At 53.4% G+C, this 15,143-nt stretch overlaps 2 protein-coding genes across 2 annotated transcripts; both read left to right on the top strand.

Moving 5' to 3' along the window:
• The first annotated feature begins 1,232 nt into the window (after positions 1-1,232).
• Positions 1,233-2,363, top strand: Tmem141 (transmembrane protein 141). The gene is made up of 4 exons (XM_051166309.1): positions 1,233-1,362; positions 1,623-1,689; positions 1,833-1,919; positions 2,143-2,363. The coding sequence occupies exons 1-4, from the start codon at positions 1,309-1,311 to the stop codon at positions 2,361-2,363; spliced, it is 429 nt and encodes a 142-aa protein (XP_051022266.1). The 5' UTR covers positions 1,233-1,308.
• Positions 2,364-5,897: 3,534 nt separating this feature from the next.
• Positions 5,898-15,070, top strand: Ccdc183 (coiled-coil domain containing 183). Its single transcript, XM_051166308.1, has 14 exons — positions 5,898-5,967; positions 6,567-6,688; positions 7,058-7,135; positions 7,362-7,529; positions 8,184-8,288; positions 11,147-11,269; positions 11,923-12,048; positions 12,139-12,193; positions 12,641-12,741; positions 13,510-13,670; positions 13,851-14,019; positions 14,106-14,216; positions 14,291-14,387; positions 14,884-15,070. The coding sequence occupies exons 1-14, from the start codon at positions 5,898-5,900 to the stop codon at positions 15,000-15,002; spliced, it is 1,605 nt and encodes a 534-aa protein (XP_051022265.1). The 3' UTR covers positions 15,003-15,070.
• Positions 15,071-15,143: the final 73 nt, after the last annotated feature.

The following is a 15,143-nucleotide window of genomic DNA, read 5'->3' as shown; positions in this document are numbered from 1 at the left end:
ACTAGGCTGGCCTTGAACTCACAGAGATCCACCTGCCTCTGCCTCCCGGATTAAAAGCGTGCGCCATCACGGCCCGGTATACTTATTAGAGGACTGGAACTCATTTCCCTGCACCTCTCTCAGATATGCCTGTAACTCGGATCCAGGGGAGTCAATGCCCTCTTCTGGCCTATGCAGTCACCTACACACATGTGCACACACCCACATAGAGACATACATAACTAAACAAGAAAAAAAAATGAGCCGGGCGTGGTGGCCCACGCCTTTAATCCCAGCACTTGGGAGGCAGAGGCAGGCGGATCGCTGTGAGTTCGAGGCCAGCCTGGTCTACAAAGTGAGTCCAGGATGGCCAAGGCTACACAGAGAAACCCTGTCTCGAAAAACCAAAAAAAAAAAAAAAAAAAAAAAAAAAAGAGGCTGTGGAGATGACTCAGGTTTTAAAGTTCTACCCATGCGACCACGAAGACCTGAGTTCGATTCCCTCCAGCCCCAGCTGAAACAGGCGCTCAAGTTTAGCTCTGACTGACTCAAAATCATCCCGCTTCCCCAGTGCTAGGACAACTAGGGTGCACACCACAGCCAGGTCCTCAACACGGTTTTCATCCAGGCATAATCATCTGGCAACCCCTAACCCTACCCAAACCTGTTATCCGGTCTCTGAGCCCAACAGTATCGCATTCTGCTTCCCACAGCAAAGTCTCTGCCCTTCTCCGGCTCTGAAGCCGGAGAAGCCGCAGGTTTTCTTTCTTGGCTCACACCATCCAACTGCTCAGCCCACAGGCTCCCTCCCGGGAGTCTCCTGTCTGTCCCGCGTCCTGGCCTCTCCCTGCCTAGCCAGTACCTTCTGTTCCTGAGGGCAACCAGCCTACCTCTACGAACTCCCCCATAGGACTGCAATCCCTGACACCCCCAAAAAAATGGGCTCAAATGAACTTCTGGGATTCCGAAAGGTCTATATTCCGTTGCGGCTTTAGGAGAGAGAGCCCTTTAACTGCAGTCTTAAAACAAAGAAAGCCCCATTTCGTGTAGTAAGAACAACCACTGCGCTCTATGAATGTAAAAATGAGGGGGTGGCGAAAGCCAGGGCTGCGTTCAGGGTCACAGAAACCCCCAAATTCAACTGCAAAACAAGTGCAGGTCCAGGAGTGATCCAGCCGCTCTCCGCCCCGCCCGCCTGAGCTCCCGGTGTGTGTTCCGCCCCCTAGCGGGCAGTCGGGGCCTGACTTCTGCTACGTTCTGCGCAGGCCCGCGTCTTAGGCCCCACCCCGCCCACAGTCTATCTTCCGTAGAGGCGGAACTTGACTAGCCATGGTGAACCTGGGCCTGTCCCGTGTGGATGACACCGTGGCCGCCAAGCACCCGGTGAGAAGACTGACCTGGGGTGCTGGCCCTAGAAGCTGACCTGAGGGAGACTGGAGGCAGGGGAGTGGCGGCGGAGGGGCGGGGGGCGTACCCTCCTGGATACCTGGTACCTGTATAGGGCACGTTCAATCGGTTTTGGGGGAGGGTGGGATATATCCAGTGTCCAGTCTTCCCCTCCAAGGCCAGGTCATGCCCAGAGCAGGAGGGAAGGAAGAAAGGGAACTGAGCCATGAACACCCATCCCCACCCCTCAATCCCAGGGACTGGAGGAATATGCCGTGTGCCAGTCGAACGCCTTCATGAAGGGCGTTTTCACCTTGGTCACAGGTAGGCTGGTTCCTAGCGTCTTGAGGTAACAAAAAGAACTCCTTAAAGGGAAAAAATTGTGACTTACTGTCCTATCCTGTCTGCCCAGCAGGTGGCGCAAGGCATCTTGCCTGGCTGACTGATGGTTCCTTGGCTCTTCGCAGGCGCTGGTGCGACTTTCTTCTGCCTGCAGATGTTCATTAAGCGGAGGTTTCCATACCCTGTGCAGTGGAGCTTCCTGGTGTCTGCCGGTGAGTACTCCGAGGTAGGTGCTAGGCCCAGAGATACATCCATCGCCAGTGACTCGACGATGTCGGTGTGTTTCAGATAAAAAACCCGACTGTGGCCCAGCTCTAGTTTTGGCTGGAGCCTATCCACCCTGTGTTCCCCTGAAGTAGCTTGCGCCAGGGCCCCTTCTGAAAAGTGCAGAGGCTGAGGCCGCCAACCCACCACCCCCTGCTTCCTGTTCCTCAGTCGTAGGATCTGTGGCCAGCTATAGAGTGACAAGAATGGAGTCTCAGAAATGCAGCGACCTCTGGCTCTTCCTGGAGACGGGGCAGCTCCCCAAAGACGTGCGCACAGGTGAGAAGTCCCCCCTCACCCCAGGGGCAGCAGGCAATTTCACAAAGGCAAGCCCAGGCATCTCTGCTTCCCTCTGGAGGTACTGGGACAGAGGAGAGCACAGCGAAGACTGAGCATTCTCAGGAGGAAGATCCAGGAAATTAGGGTGATCCTGGGACAGAGTGAAGGGCACTGAAGCTACACAGATAACTCAGAAAAGTGTGTCTAGGGCTGAGCCCCTGAATCTGACACCAAGTTGGTAGACCTCAGGCTTGCCTGTCTTTGTTACAGACCTAGGTTGGTTTTTTTTTTTTTTTTCTTTTTTCTTTTAACTTTCTTTCTTTTTTAAGACAGGGTTTCTCTGTGTAGCCTTGGCTCTCCTGGACTCGCTTTGTAGGCCAGGCTGGCCTCGAACTGACATCGATTCGATCTACCTGCCTCTGTCTGCCTCCTGAGTGCTGGGATTAAAGGCGTGCACCACCATACCTTTTGGGTTTTTGTTTTGTTTTGTTTTTTGTTTGTTCTGAGAAAGGGTCTGTAGGCCAGGCTGGCCTTGAAGTCTTGCTTCTCCCTCCTAGGCTTGGGATTCTAAGTCTGTGTGACCGCATCAGGGATCTCAAAACCACAGATGTGAGTCCAGCTGTCTGCCTTTGCCTCTTGCAGATCATCAGGACTAGAAGAGCTGGGCATGCTGGGGGTTGGAGGATCTGGAGCAGCGGAAATCCCGGAACACAGGACTTTGACGTCATCTAACTCCATGCTGGCCCTTCCTGCCTCACCAAACACACACATGCAGCCTTGAGTGTCTGTTTCCTACACATACGGGCAAGCTGGCCTGAAAAGCCTGTGATGACCACTGCTGCCCCAAATCCAGGACTTGCCTAGACCACCAGCTCACGAAAGGGCTTGGGGGGGGCGGGGTGGTCTCCTCCAGAGCAGCAAGGAGCCAGGCTATCACTATGAACCAGAGAGGGTTGTGTCCTGTTGCACACAGCCTTGGGGCAGCAGCCTGCGTGTGGTGAAGGAGACCTGTGTTTCTCCTCTGGTGCTTTAGGGCCCCTTTCTGACCTCTATACCCCGAGTCCAAGGAGAATGTTGGGGAGTCATGGCTAATAAATGGCTTATTCGTTTTCCCACGTGGGCTCTAAAGCAATTTAACGAGAGCTGGTGAGGTGGGTAAAGCACCTGCTGCTAAGCCCGATGCCTGAGTTTAAGCCCCAAGAACCACATGGTGGCAGGAGTAACAGTTCCCCCAAGGTGTCCTCTAATCTCCACATGACATGGGGGTTCCCACTACACATGCACAGACACACATGAGATAAATAAGTACAAGTGTACTGTTGAAAAGCAAAGCTGGGGCTGGAGAGATGGCTCAGAGGTTAAGAGCACTGACTGCTCTTCCAAAGGTCCTGAGTTCAATTCTCAGCAACCACATGGTGGCTCACGACCATCTATAATGAGATCTGGTGCCCTCTTCTGGCCTGCGCGTGTACATGCAGGCAGAATACTGTATACATAATTTTTTTTTAAAAAAAGCAAGGCTGGGTGTTGGTGGTACATACCTTTAATCCCAGCACTCAGGAGGCAGAGTCCAGCGGATCTTTGAGTTTGAGGCCAGCCTGGTCTACAGAGGGAGTTCCAGGACAGCTAGGGCTACACAGAGAAACCCTGTCTTGTAAAAGTAAAATAAATGAATGAGTAAGTAGGAGGATAGAAAGTGTGATTATGCGCCTTTGTGGCCATACAGCAGCCATTTATTTTAGCTCATGGTTCCAGAGGCCCACTGTCCAACAGCCACTTGGAGGTGGCTGTCATTCTGACAGAGTCCAGAAACATCACAGGTCATCACACGGGCAGAAACAGAGAACATAACGTTTCTTCTTCTAAAGCCACCAAGGTTTGATCATGGCGGCTTTACCGCGGTGACTGCAAATCCAATCCTCTCTCAAAGGCCCTGCCTGGAACATCACAGTCTTGTTTCCTACCCTCTCAAAACTTCACAATGGGGGGTTAAACTCCAGCGTGAACTTTAAGGGACAAGCCATCTTCAAGCCCTGGCAGTGTCCTAAGAGCTGAACTGGGGTCAGGGACCCAGGCTTCCTTCAACCCGTTCCTTGTAATGGCGCCCACTTCCCCATCTAGCTCATCGCACCAGATAGCTCCGCCAGCTCCAGCCATTGCATCTTCATCCCACTAAACAGAAAGAAGAAAAGAAGAGGACAGTTCACCCACCATGTCTGCAGACACACTACTGGCCGGGGCTAAGTCACAGGGTACATCTACCGTAAGGAAACCTGGGAAGGCAGCCTTGCTCTGAACAGCCATTTGAGCCAGTGAAAACTAGAAGTTCTGTATCTGAGGGAAAAGGAAGATCCAACACTAGAGGATTTAAGTTGACTGTGCCTCAGCTGGATACCTAGCTGGGCCGCCATCGACTAGGGAGGAGAGCAGCCATGGCTGTGATGGGTTCTTCCAGTCCACGTGAGGATGTGGCATAGATCAGAAGGGAGGCGAAGGGTGACCGTGAGGTTTAGACTGGACTGGAAAGGGGCTAGGAGGTGAGGCATCCATGTGAGATGTCGTAGGAAGACAGGCTCTAATGTGTCAGGGTTATACACACGGTCTGAGCACATAATCCCAGAACCCACACACTGAAGTCCTAACTCCCTGGACCTCAGATGGCAACTGTTGGACACAGACCCTTTAATGAAGTGATTAGGGCCAACTGATGCCACGGGGACTAATCCAGTCTTTCTAATGCTCTTGTAAGAAATCAAGACACAGACAGGCACCGAGGGACATCCACATGGAGTAAAAGGGACAGAAAGCACCAACAGCCAGAGGCACACACAGCGGAGGAGCCAGGCATGCAGTGCCCTGACCCAGACGTCTATTTCCAGACTGAAGAACAAATGCTTGAAGAGCGAGCTCCCCACGGGTACTTAGCTATGCAGACCAGGTCAATGGAAGTATCTGTCTCATGCACCCCACGGTGTTCTGGAGTACGGATGGTTCCTGACACACTGCATACTGCTGGAAGGGAAGGGGTAGGGTACAGGTGTACGGCCTTGTCCCTGCCAATAATTTGTGACCCAAGGTTCAGCGGAGCTGAGGGATGCAGGAGCCAAGGAGGGTGGCGCCAGATAGGCTGGCACAGGTCGGGGAAAGTTGGAAGACACAGAACAGTGATGGTCAGCAGCTGGGATGAGGGGCCAAGTCATCCACCCAGCACCTGGGCTTTGAGCCTCAAGTATGGGTTAGAGAGAGGTCTCACCAAGCACTGACTTTGAGGTTAAGTGTGGAAGGCTCAGTCAGGCTGCTCGGTGGCCCTAAGGACAGGGGAGGGAACATGGAGGTGAGAGGTACTAGCCATCACAAAGTTGTCACCACCACCATCACCACCACCACCACCACCAAGAGATAGGTCTCTGGTGTCCAACTTAGCCGCCTTAAGACTCCTTTGTCTTAGGGCAAACACCCAGAGATGGCCCTGAGGACGAAATTCTGGAAGGATGGGATTTCAGAGTTCCCTGGGCATTAAGAACCTTGGTCCCCATCATAATGAGCTGAAATTCCAAAGACAGTCTTAAGCTAGACTCAGCTGAGCAGGCAACTGTGAGGAGAGGGTGAGAGGTGCACAAGACCCCTGAAGGACTTTTAGGCCCACCATGAAGTTGCACAGCGAAGCAGCCATGGAGGCACAGATACAGGAGCTAAGGACCATCACTCGGCTCCAGGGTGAGCCTCACACTGGGGATCTGCCACTCTGCTCAGCCGCTAGGCAGCTTGCCATCCGACTACCCACCCAGGCTCCCACGCTGGACGCGCGTCACGGAAGGGACATGTGAGGGGCTGATACGGGAGAAGCTTCAAGGAGACCTTGTGCATTTACCACAGCACTGATCCAAAGTTGAAGCAGTCAAGGAGAGATCTGCCTGTTTATAGGGACCAGAGCTCTGGAAAAGACAAGGCTGCCCCATTCTTTTTTTTTCCGAGACAGGGTTTCTCTGTGTAGACTTGGCTCTCCTGGACTCGCTTTGTAGACCAGGCTGGCCTCGAACTCACAGCGATCCGCCTGCCTCTGCCTCCTGAGTGCTGCGATTAAAGGCATGCGCCACCAGGCCCAGCTTGGGTGCCCCATTCTTGCCTTCACCTTCTTTCCTGCCCGGCAGATTACAACTGAGCAGGGAAGCTTGTGTCTTCCAGAGCAGGGGGAGAGGGGGAAAAAATGGTCACAGAGGCAATGCCATATTCTACTGGCCTCTCTGGACGCTTTGCTGAGACTCTCCACACCGTACCGTCTCTCTGGTAATCTTGCTCCCCTCTGTTACCTATAGAACAATGTCGGGCGCTCCAGATCCAGGGCGTGAAGGAGAAGACAAAACAGAACAAAGCTACACTGAGCCTTCTGCGCAGCAACCTCCGTCGAGGGGCCCAGGACTGGGCTTTGGCTAAGAAGGTGCAAAAAGCCCCATCCCTCCTCAGTCCGGGAATAGGTGGTGGCCGGTCACGCACACACCCTAACCCTCTCTCTGGTCCTAAGAACCTGCAGGGGTGGGTTCGTCTGTAACTGGTGCCCAGGGCAGGTTCCCCAACATCCGCCTGTAACAGGGACTCTGCGTTCTCTGACCTCCTTTCCGGACCCCACCACACCAGAGCAGGGATGGCCCTGGAGGGGTCCTGCGCCCTCTACTGGGGGGGGGGGGGGTTGTACCAGGACCAACAGTCTTCTTGCTGGGCTACCGGCCGAGTAAGAGGCGCTGGGGGATATGCCAGAGTAACCAGTGCCAAGGGCCAGGCTCCAGGCTCAGCCGCCCCCGCTCCACAGTACGATCAGTGGACCATCTCCAAGGCCTGCGCGAAGGATACGTCTATGAGGCTGGCATACTGCCGCAGTAGTATGGAGGTAACGAGGCAGGAGAGGACCGAGAGGAACCCTAGCCTCTGGCCCCAGTCCCCGAGGTTGCCCCCCTCCCTTCCCAGCAAGCGGTACGGAGCGGGCCAAAAGCAAAGCTTGTACCTATCTCTTGCTTCCCCGTGGGGGCAGCCGCGGGTCCCGGGCCGGTTACCTTCCTGGGGTCCCCGCAGCGCTCCCTCCCCGCACCCACGCGTGGGCGCCCTCTTGGACCCAGGTGGCTCGGGAGAAGCTGCGCAAGTGCGTCTTCGACCGTGTGAATACACACAACGTGCTGATCCATCTGGCTCGGCTACGCGGACAGAAACTGGAGAGCTTGCAGCTGGAACTGTCCAACCTACGGAATCAGCCTGACACCACTAAGGACGAGCTGCGGCAGCTACAGGTGCCCGGGGATGGGGTCGGGGTCGGGGCTCCGACTGTGCGCAGGAACTCAGGAAGCGACAGGACTCTGTGAGCATGGCTCCTAACAGGGTAGGCTAAACTGGAGGGTGTGGAGATTCTGTTAGGACACCGAACCCCACCTTCAGACAGGGACCCTGTATCACGGCGGGGGGGGGGGGCTGATTAAGCAGAGTTCCGGTAAAAAAAATAAAAATAAATAAATAAATAAAAAAACAACACTGTAGGCAGTGGGACTGACCTCCAGCGGGAGGGTTAAGGGCTACATCACAAGAGTGGGATGGTCTTTGCTTAGTCTATGCCTGTGTACAAGCAGGAAAACTCACTAACAACGAGCAGGAAACTGATGACCCAAGGTAATGTTTTATCCCACACCTGGAAACATAAAGCTGGGAATCAAAGCCATTTATTTTCAACATGATGGTCGGGCGGTGGAAAAGACGTACAATAATGACTTCATCTGCAGGGCCTGATGGGAGGGGCAGGACTAGGGGAGCTCAACACCCTTGCGTGAAAGCCTAGCCCCTATCCCCACCCCACATGCGATCACATGCGATCACACCGGATGCGAAGCTGTGGGGAGGTGGTCTTGTGACCAAGTCTTTTCAACGATCCATAACCCCACCACCACCACCAGATTATCCGCCAGCTGGAGAATAACATTGAAAAGACCATGATCAAGATCACCTCCAGCCAGAACATCCACATGCTATACACGGACCTGCTGGACTACCTGAAGAAGGTGAGCCCACCCCCCACCCCCCCCCCACCATGGGAGACCCACCCGCAACTGTCTTCTAAGCAGCCGGAAAGTGTGTGGAGACTTTCCTTGGAGAACTTCATTTTTGCCGTTCCACACAAGTGTATTAGGAGATATACCCATTATTTGGGCTTAAGCCTGGGTGAGCATGGTAGCACAGGTCTGTGATCTCAGCACTCAAGAAGCTAAGATGGGCCAGGCAGTGGTAGCCCACGCCTTTAATTCCCAGCACTCAGGAAGGCAGAGGCAGGGAGATCTCTGAGTTCAAGGCCAGCCTGGTCTACAGAGTGAGTTCCAGGACAGCCAGGGCTACACAGAGAAACCCTGTCTTGAAACACCAATAAATAAAAACTATAAAAGAGTGAAGAGGCTAAGATGGGAAGATTGCAGATCCAAGACCAGCCTGGGCTACACAGTGAGACTCTGTCTCAAAAACAAATGCAAATCATCACCATCATCATCACCACCACCATCATCATCACCACCATCATCATCACCACCATCATCACCACCACCACCATCACCATCATCATCATCACCACCATCATCATCACCACCACCATCATCATCACCAACATCATCACCACCACCATCATCATCACCACCATCATCATCACCACCACCATCATCATCACCACCATCACCACCACCATCATCATCACCACCATCATCACCACCACCACCATCACCACCACCACCATCATCACCACCATCACCACCACCACCATCACCACCACCATCATCATCACCACCATCATCATCACCACCATCATCACCACCACCATCATCATCACCACCACCATCATCACCACCATCATCATCACCACCACCATCATCATCACCATCATCATCACCACCACCATCATCACCACCACCATCATCATCACCACCACCATCATCATCACCACCATCATCACCACCACCATCATCATCACCACCATCATCACCACCACCACCATCACCACCATCATCACCACCACCACCATCATCATCATCGCCATCATCACCACCGTCATCATCATCATCCTCATCATAACCTCAGAATTCTTTCCTTCACATAGTAAATGGTTTAGTATGGATCTCTGAGGGTCAGAGATGGGCCATACCCACCTCCCAGGAAGTTGGCTAGCATGCTTCAGGATACACCCCTCTCTCACATTCCAAAATATGCCGAGCACACAGCATCCTGTCCACTTTGGATCTGGCTCCCCTGCTTTCTGTGTTGGAATCCAGGAGGAAGCAGATTCTGACCCATGAAAGTCCCAGGGAGGCATGATCATGAATCTCACTGAGTGCACATACCACCACCCCCACCACCACCCCTAGCGCTCATAGAGCAGAGCATCTGTAGTGGAAGTGGAGGAAAATGGCTTCCGGGCAGCAGGGTACCGAGAGCAGGATGGCAGACAGGCCTGAAAGGGTGGCCCTAAGAAAGGGAAGTGACACGGGGACTCACAGAGACTGAACCAAAGAGCTCCCATGGCCTGAGCCTAGACCCCTACACATATGTAGCAGATGTGCAGCCTGGTCATCGTGTGGGTCCCCTACCAATAGGAGTAGGGGCTGTCTCCCACTCTGCTACCTACTGCTGGGTCACGTTCCCTTAGCTGGGCTGCCTTGTCTCTCCCTGGTGAGAGAAGATGTACTTAGTCCTGCTCTGACTTGAGACACCAGGATGGATTGATACCAACTGGGGGCCTCCCCTTCTCTGGGAGGAAGGAGAGATGGGGGTGGAACTGAGAGGAGGAGGGGCCTGGGTTCAGGATGTAAAGTGATTAATTAAATGGAGGGGAAAAAGGGGAGGTGAAAGAGTGGCATGACCTGCTGGGGTCACACCCCTGAGCCAGCATCTGGTCTGTCCCCCTCATCTGATCCTAACACTGGAGGCTCACCTGAAGGCCCTGCCCACCTTCCCTTCCTGTGTCCTGCCCTGTACACACTCCTTCACCTGGGTATTCTCTGTAGAACTTTCTTTCCAGAACAAACACACTTGAAACAAATCTCCATGTTTTTTTTACATTGGCAAAGATTTAGAATGCACAGGGTTTTGTTTTTAAGATTTTTTTTAAAAAGACAGTTTTATTTTATTTTATGTATGAGTGCTCTATCTGCATGTGTACCTGCCTACCAGAAGAGGGCATCAGATTCCAGTATAGATGTTTGTGAGCCACCATGTGGTTTCTGGGAATTGAACTCAGGACCTCTGGAAGAGCAGACCTTGAGTGCTTTTATCCACTGAGCCATCTCTCCAGCCCGCATGCACAGGTTTTAACAGTAAAGTATTCATAGCTATGCTTCCTTGGTCATCGATGCACCCAGCCATGTGCTAAACATGCTATCTTACTTCTCCATCCATGCCAGCCCCAACCTTCTGAAGAAGTCAGGATCGCCATTAAAAGGCTAGAGGTGGTCCCAAGATCACAGAACTGGCTGGTCAGAAGTGGCCTTCACTTTGAGCCCTATCTAGCGCCACACCTATTTTTTTCCAAGCCCCTCTGTTTCACTTCAGACCCAAGATGTCCTTCAAGAAAACCCTCCTGGGTTTTAGCGTTCGTTGGCCTTGGCTGGGTCACCATTGGGTCGTCATATCCTCTTGTCCTGGGTGGTGAGCGTCCGTAGGTCACCAATGACTATCCATGCTAGAACCCTTCTTTCTCTTGCTTTGTGCCTTGTCCAGAGGTTGGGCCACAGACAGAACCCCTACCCTGTCCCCCAGGGTTCACACAGAATGGGAGTGAAGGGTAGACAAGAACGAGACAGCTCAGAAAGCCAGAGGTCGTGTATGACGTCACCAAAGGAATTGGCTCTATGACCATATTGCCTTTGCCTGTCCCTGACAGGTGCTGGCAGGGTACCCCACAGAGCTAGACAAGCTTCAGAACCTGGTGTCCAACTACTCCATGGAGCTGTCAGATATGACAGCCATGTCCCAGGATGCCATGATGATTACTGATGAGGTCAAGGTGAGTCCCAGCCCTGGGCGATCATCAACAGCTGGCCTACCGGTCCTGTCTTGTTCAGGACCTACCTGGACATCCCATGCCTACACCAACTGGAGAAATCCCTTGTTGGCCCTACCAGTTGCTCTGTTTGCCCACGGGCCAGAGAAAGTCCATTTGGGCACAGAGGCCATGAATAGATGTGGTCAGGATGATGGGCATCTATTGACCTTGAACGTCCCAAGACCTCTGTCTCTCTCAGGGGACAGGACTAGGGGGCCAGCCAGTCCCGTTCTCCTGAAGTGGGTAATTCGTCTAGTCATCCACCACATCATATCTAGGTCAGTATAGTAGACAAGAGGCTTCAGGGGTCTTTAGGGTGGCGTTCCAAGGAAATCCAACATAATGGGTTCTAAGTGGAATAGGCTAGGAGGTAATTAAAGGCAAGGAAGGGTCTGGAGGACCATAGAGAGCCTGGGCTAGAAGGAAAAGCCAGTGGTATGTGTCATCTAGCAATTTCTGCTCTACAGGGGCAAAGGGGCACCTAAGAGGACAGTAAATGGCCAGCTCTGTTCCACAGTGCAGGAAGGTGAAGACTGAAAACTGGCCACTGGCTTTAGGACCGTGGGAGGACCCTTTACTGAGCCATCATCCCCACTGAATCCCTGTGTCCTTAGAGGAACATGAGGCAGGGGGAGGCAACCTTCATCGAGGAGCGAAGGGCACGGGAGAACCGGCTGAACCAGCAGAAGAAACTTATCGACAAGATCCACACTAAGGAGACCAGCGAGAAGTACCGCCGTGTACATGCTAAGCCCCACCCCCTGCCCCTGGGGGAAGGGCTGGGAGGACCCTTCACTTCGCCTTCTCACCTGGTTCCTTCTCCCATCCAGGGTCGCAGGGACTTGGACTTCTCCTCCAATCTGATGAGTGCAGACAGCATGAAGGGTGAGTCTCAGCTCTTGGCTTTGTCCAGCCAAGGTCTCCAGCAGCCAGCAATGTTTGGGACTGGCCAGCCAGGTCACCACAGGCTCTAGGTATAACCTGTGCTCCCCAGGGTGAGGAAATTAGCTCCTGCCTTTCCCTCATTGTGCCAGAAGAATCTGAGAGCTTACGGCACAAGGTGGCTACAGAGACGCTGTCTCTAACACCTAGATCCCAGTCACCCAGTCACATCTCAGAACTGTTTCCCAAAGCTACGTGAGGGCATGCTGCTCCGGCGCCTCGTCTGTCCTAGAGTCTCCCTAAGCACTCTGAAGGGTCAGGCCCAGGATGGCAGGTCACACGAGGACACCCAGCATCCTGGGTGACTTCTCTGAAACCTGAGTGTCTGCAGAGCCACCAACTAGCCATCCCTGCCCACTGACTAGGGGCCCCCTTCTCTGTTCTGCCCAGTGAGGAAAAAAGAAACTTCCATAGCTGACATGGAATACCAGACAGACGTGACTACCTTAGTAGAAAGGGTCAAATCAGCTGTGCAGTGCTCCCACCTGTGGGTAAGTCTCCCTGGCACTTGGAGGGTGGCCTAGCATACTCTTCAAAGAGGTTCATAGCCCAGTGGTGGTGGCTTTAATCCCAGCACTCAGGAGGCAGAGGCAGGCAGATTGCTGTGAGTTCAAGGCCAGCCTGATCTACAGTGCGAGTCCAGGACAGCCAAGGCTACACAGAGAAACCCTGTCTTGAAAAAACAAACAAACAAACAAACAAACAAAAAAGTTCACAAAGCTTAGACCCCTCCCATGGAAGTCCCCAAACATGATGCTCCCAAACCTGGAAAAAAAAATCTGGGGTTTTTGAAGTATGGCTTAGCATATGGCTGTCATGTCCCCACCACGTTCTATGTACAGGACAGATGAAAGTCCAAGTGCTAAGGACCTGGCCTCTCACCTAGCTCTAGCCCCTTGTCATCCTGACAGCCACAGCGAACAGCTGCCTCTGTTGGCCTCCTCTTGCCATAGATCCACCAGGGTTACCCTTGTCAGGCCTTGAGCGCCGTCCACAGCATCTTGACTAAAGGCGATACATGGTCTCTTCATGGTAGGTAGAGCTCTTTACCCTCTGCCTATCATGAAAGCAGTGTATCAGGCCATGTACAGGCTATCCGTCTGCCCAGCCTCTCACAAACCTTAGCACCCTGAGGTACTCCATGTCACGACTGAGCATCGCCCACCGAGAATCTTCAGCGTCCGCTGGGGAAGGGGCCCGGGAGAAACCAGGGCTATGGAGGCCCACACCTGTTTCCCTCTGCCCCCGGGGCCGGTTAGGACATAGCTGGCCGCTTCCTGGCTCAGAAGAACACGGAGGAGAACCTGGAGCTACAGATGGAGGATTGCGAGGAGCGGCGGACACAGTTAGAGGCCCTGATGAAAAAGCTGGAGCTTGAGGAAGCGCTTCTCAAGTTCCACCAGACGCCCAGCTCTGTGGGGTATGTTCTAGAGCTGCCGGCCGGCCCCACGGCAACAAGCTAGCGGGTGCCACTAAACCTGCTCGTTGGCACAACAGCAGAGGACCTGCCCGCTTGAAGCGGGCTTCCCGGTTCAGGACCCCCTCCCAATGGGCCCTGGGTACTGTCCCACCCTCACGGCTGTGCCTACCTCCTTCACAGCTTTAGTTCTATCGAGAAAAAGATGAAGGGCATGCTAGACGAGGAAGAAGCGAGGCTCCAGCTGGCCCGCAACAACATGACCAAGAGCCAGCAGCTGTTGCTGGCCATCCAGACGGGTGTCGATAACCTTTACATCCGGCTCATCGGCATCAACTTGCCAGCCATGCAGGTAATCGGCCCCTGGGGAGGAGATGCTGTGCCCAGGGTCCCCCAGGTGGGGCCACGGGAAAACCAAGCTGCTCCTCCGGCCTGCAGAAAGAAGTAGCGATCTCGGACACCCTTGACGTGTATGGCAAGTTGGACTATTGTGAGGGGAAGCTCATTTACCTGGCTGACCGCATGCAAAAACTGTCCAGGAATGAGGAGGTAGCCCTGGGCCGTGGAGGGGGTACCCACAAAGCCCACGTCCCCTCCGAGCTGACAAGCGTGCTGCCCTGCAGATTGACACAAAGGTGAGGGACGCCCTGGAGTCATCGACTCTAAAGGAGAAGCATAATACCAGAATTACGTTTGAGGACCAAGAGGAGGACATGATAGGTGAGGCCCTAGGTGGCAGCCACAGGGAGGAGATGGAAAAGGGGAACGGGGACCATGGCTGCAACTAGAGAGGGTCTGAACTCAAGGCATACACTCTGTCTAACTGGAGCATACTGACAAACTGGGTGGGTACTAATGGGAAAGGTTTTAATTGATAGAAGTGACAAAGGTTAATCTTTATGATAGTTTATTATTGTGGTTTTTTTTTTTTCCTGAGACATAGGGGCAGAAGGGAGCCAAGACCAAATTTTTAGTGCAGGGTAGGGTGAGGGGGTAAGGACAGCTAGTGTGGGTGATCCTGGTAAATCCTGGTTGTCTGGCCCCTGGCCTTGGGTGACTTAGGGCAGGGGTCTGATTACAGAGTCTGCAGTCGTCGATCCATCTCTGAGATGACCTCCAGTCACAGGAGATGGCCCATGGCAGCAAAGCAAACGGGTAGAGGAGGGAGGTCTCTGGAAAGAGGGGGGGCCAAGCCATTCCTTTCTTGCCTGTTCAGAAACATTCCAGTTTGCGGACGTGGACCATAGCTACGTCCCTTCGCGGGCCGAGATAAAGAAACAGGGCCAGCGGCTGATCGAGGGGAAGCTTAAAGCGTCCAAAAAGAAGAAAAAGTAGACCAGTCCGGGCTGTAGTATACAAATAAACTTTTTTTTTTTTTCCAGTACTACTCGAGAGAAAGGAAAAACCACTAGACTCTGAGGGCAGGAGGCGGGAAAGGGGCGGGGCTGCTAGAAAGAGGCGGGACCTAGTGCGTCC

The sequence above is a fragment of the Acomys russatus genome, chromosome 24 (genome assembly GCF_903995435.1).
Source record: "Acomys russatus chromosome 24, mAcoRus1.1, whole genome shotgun sequence".
Lineage (NCBI taxonomy): Eukaryota > Metazoa > Chordata > Mammalia > Rodentia > Muridae > Acomys > Acomys russatus.
Note: the sequence above shows the minus strand (reverse complement) of the source record. Positions and strands in the feature narration are given on the sequence as shown.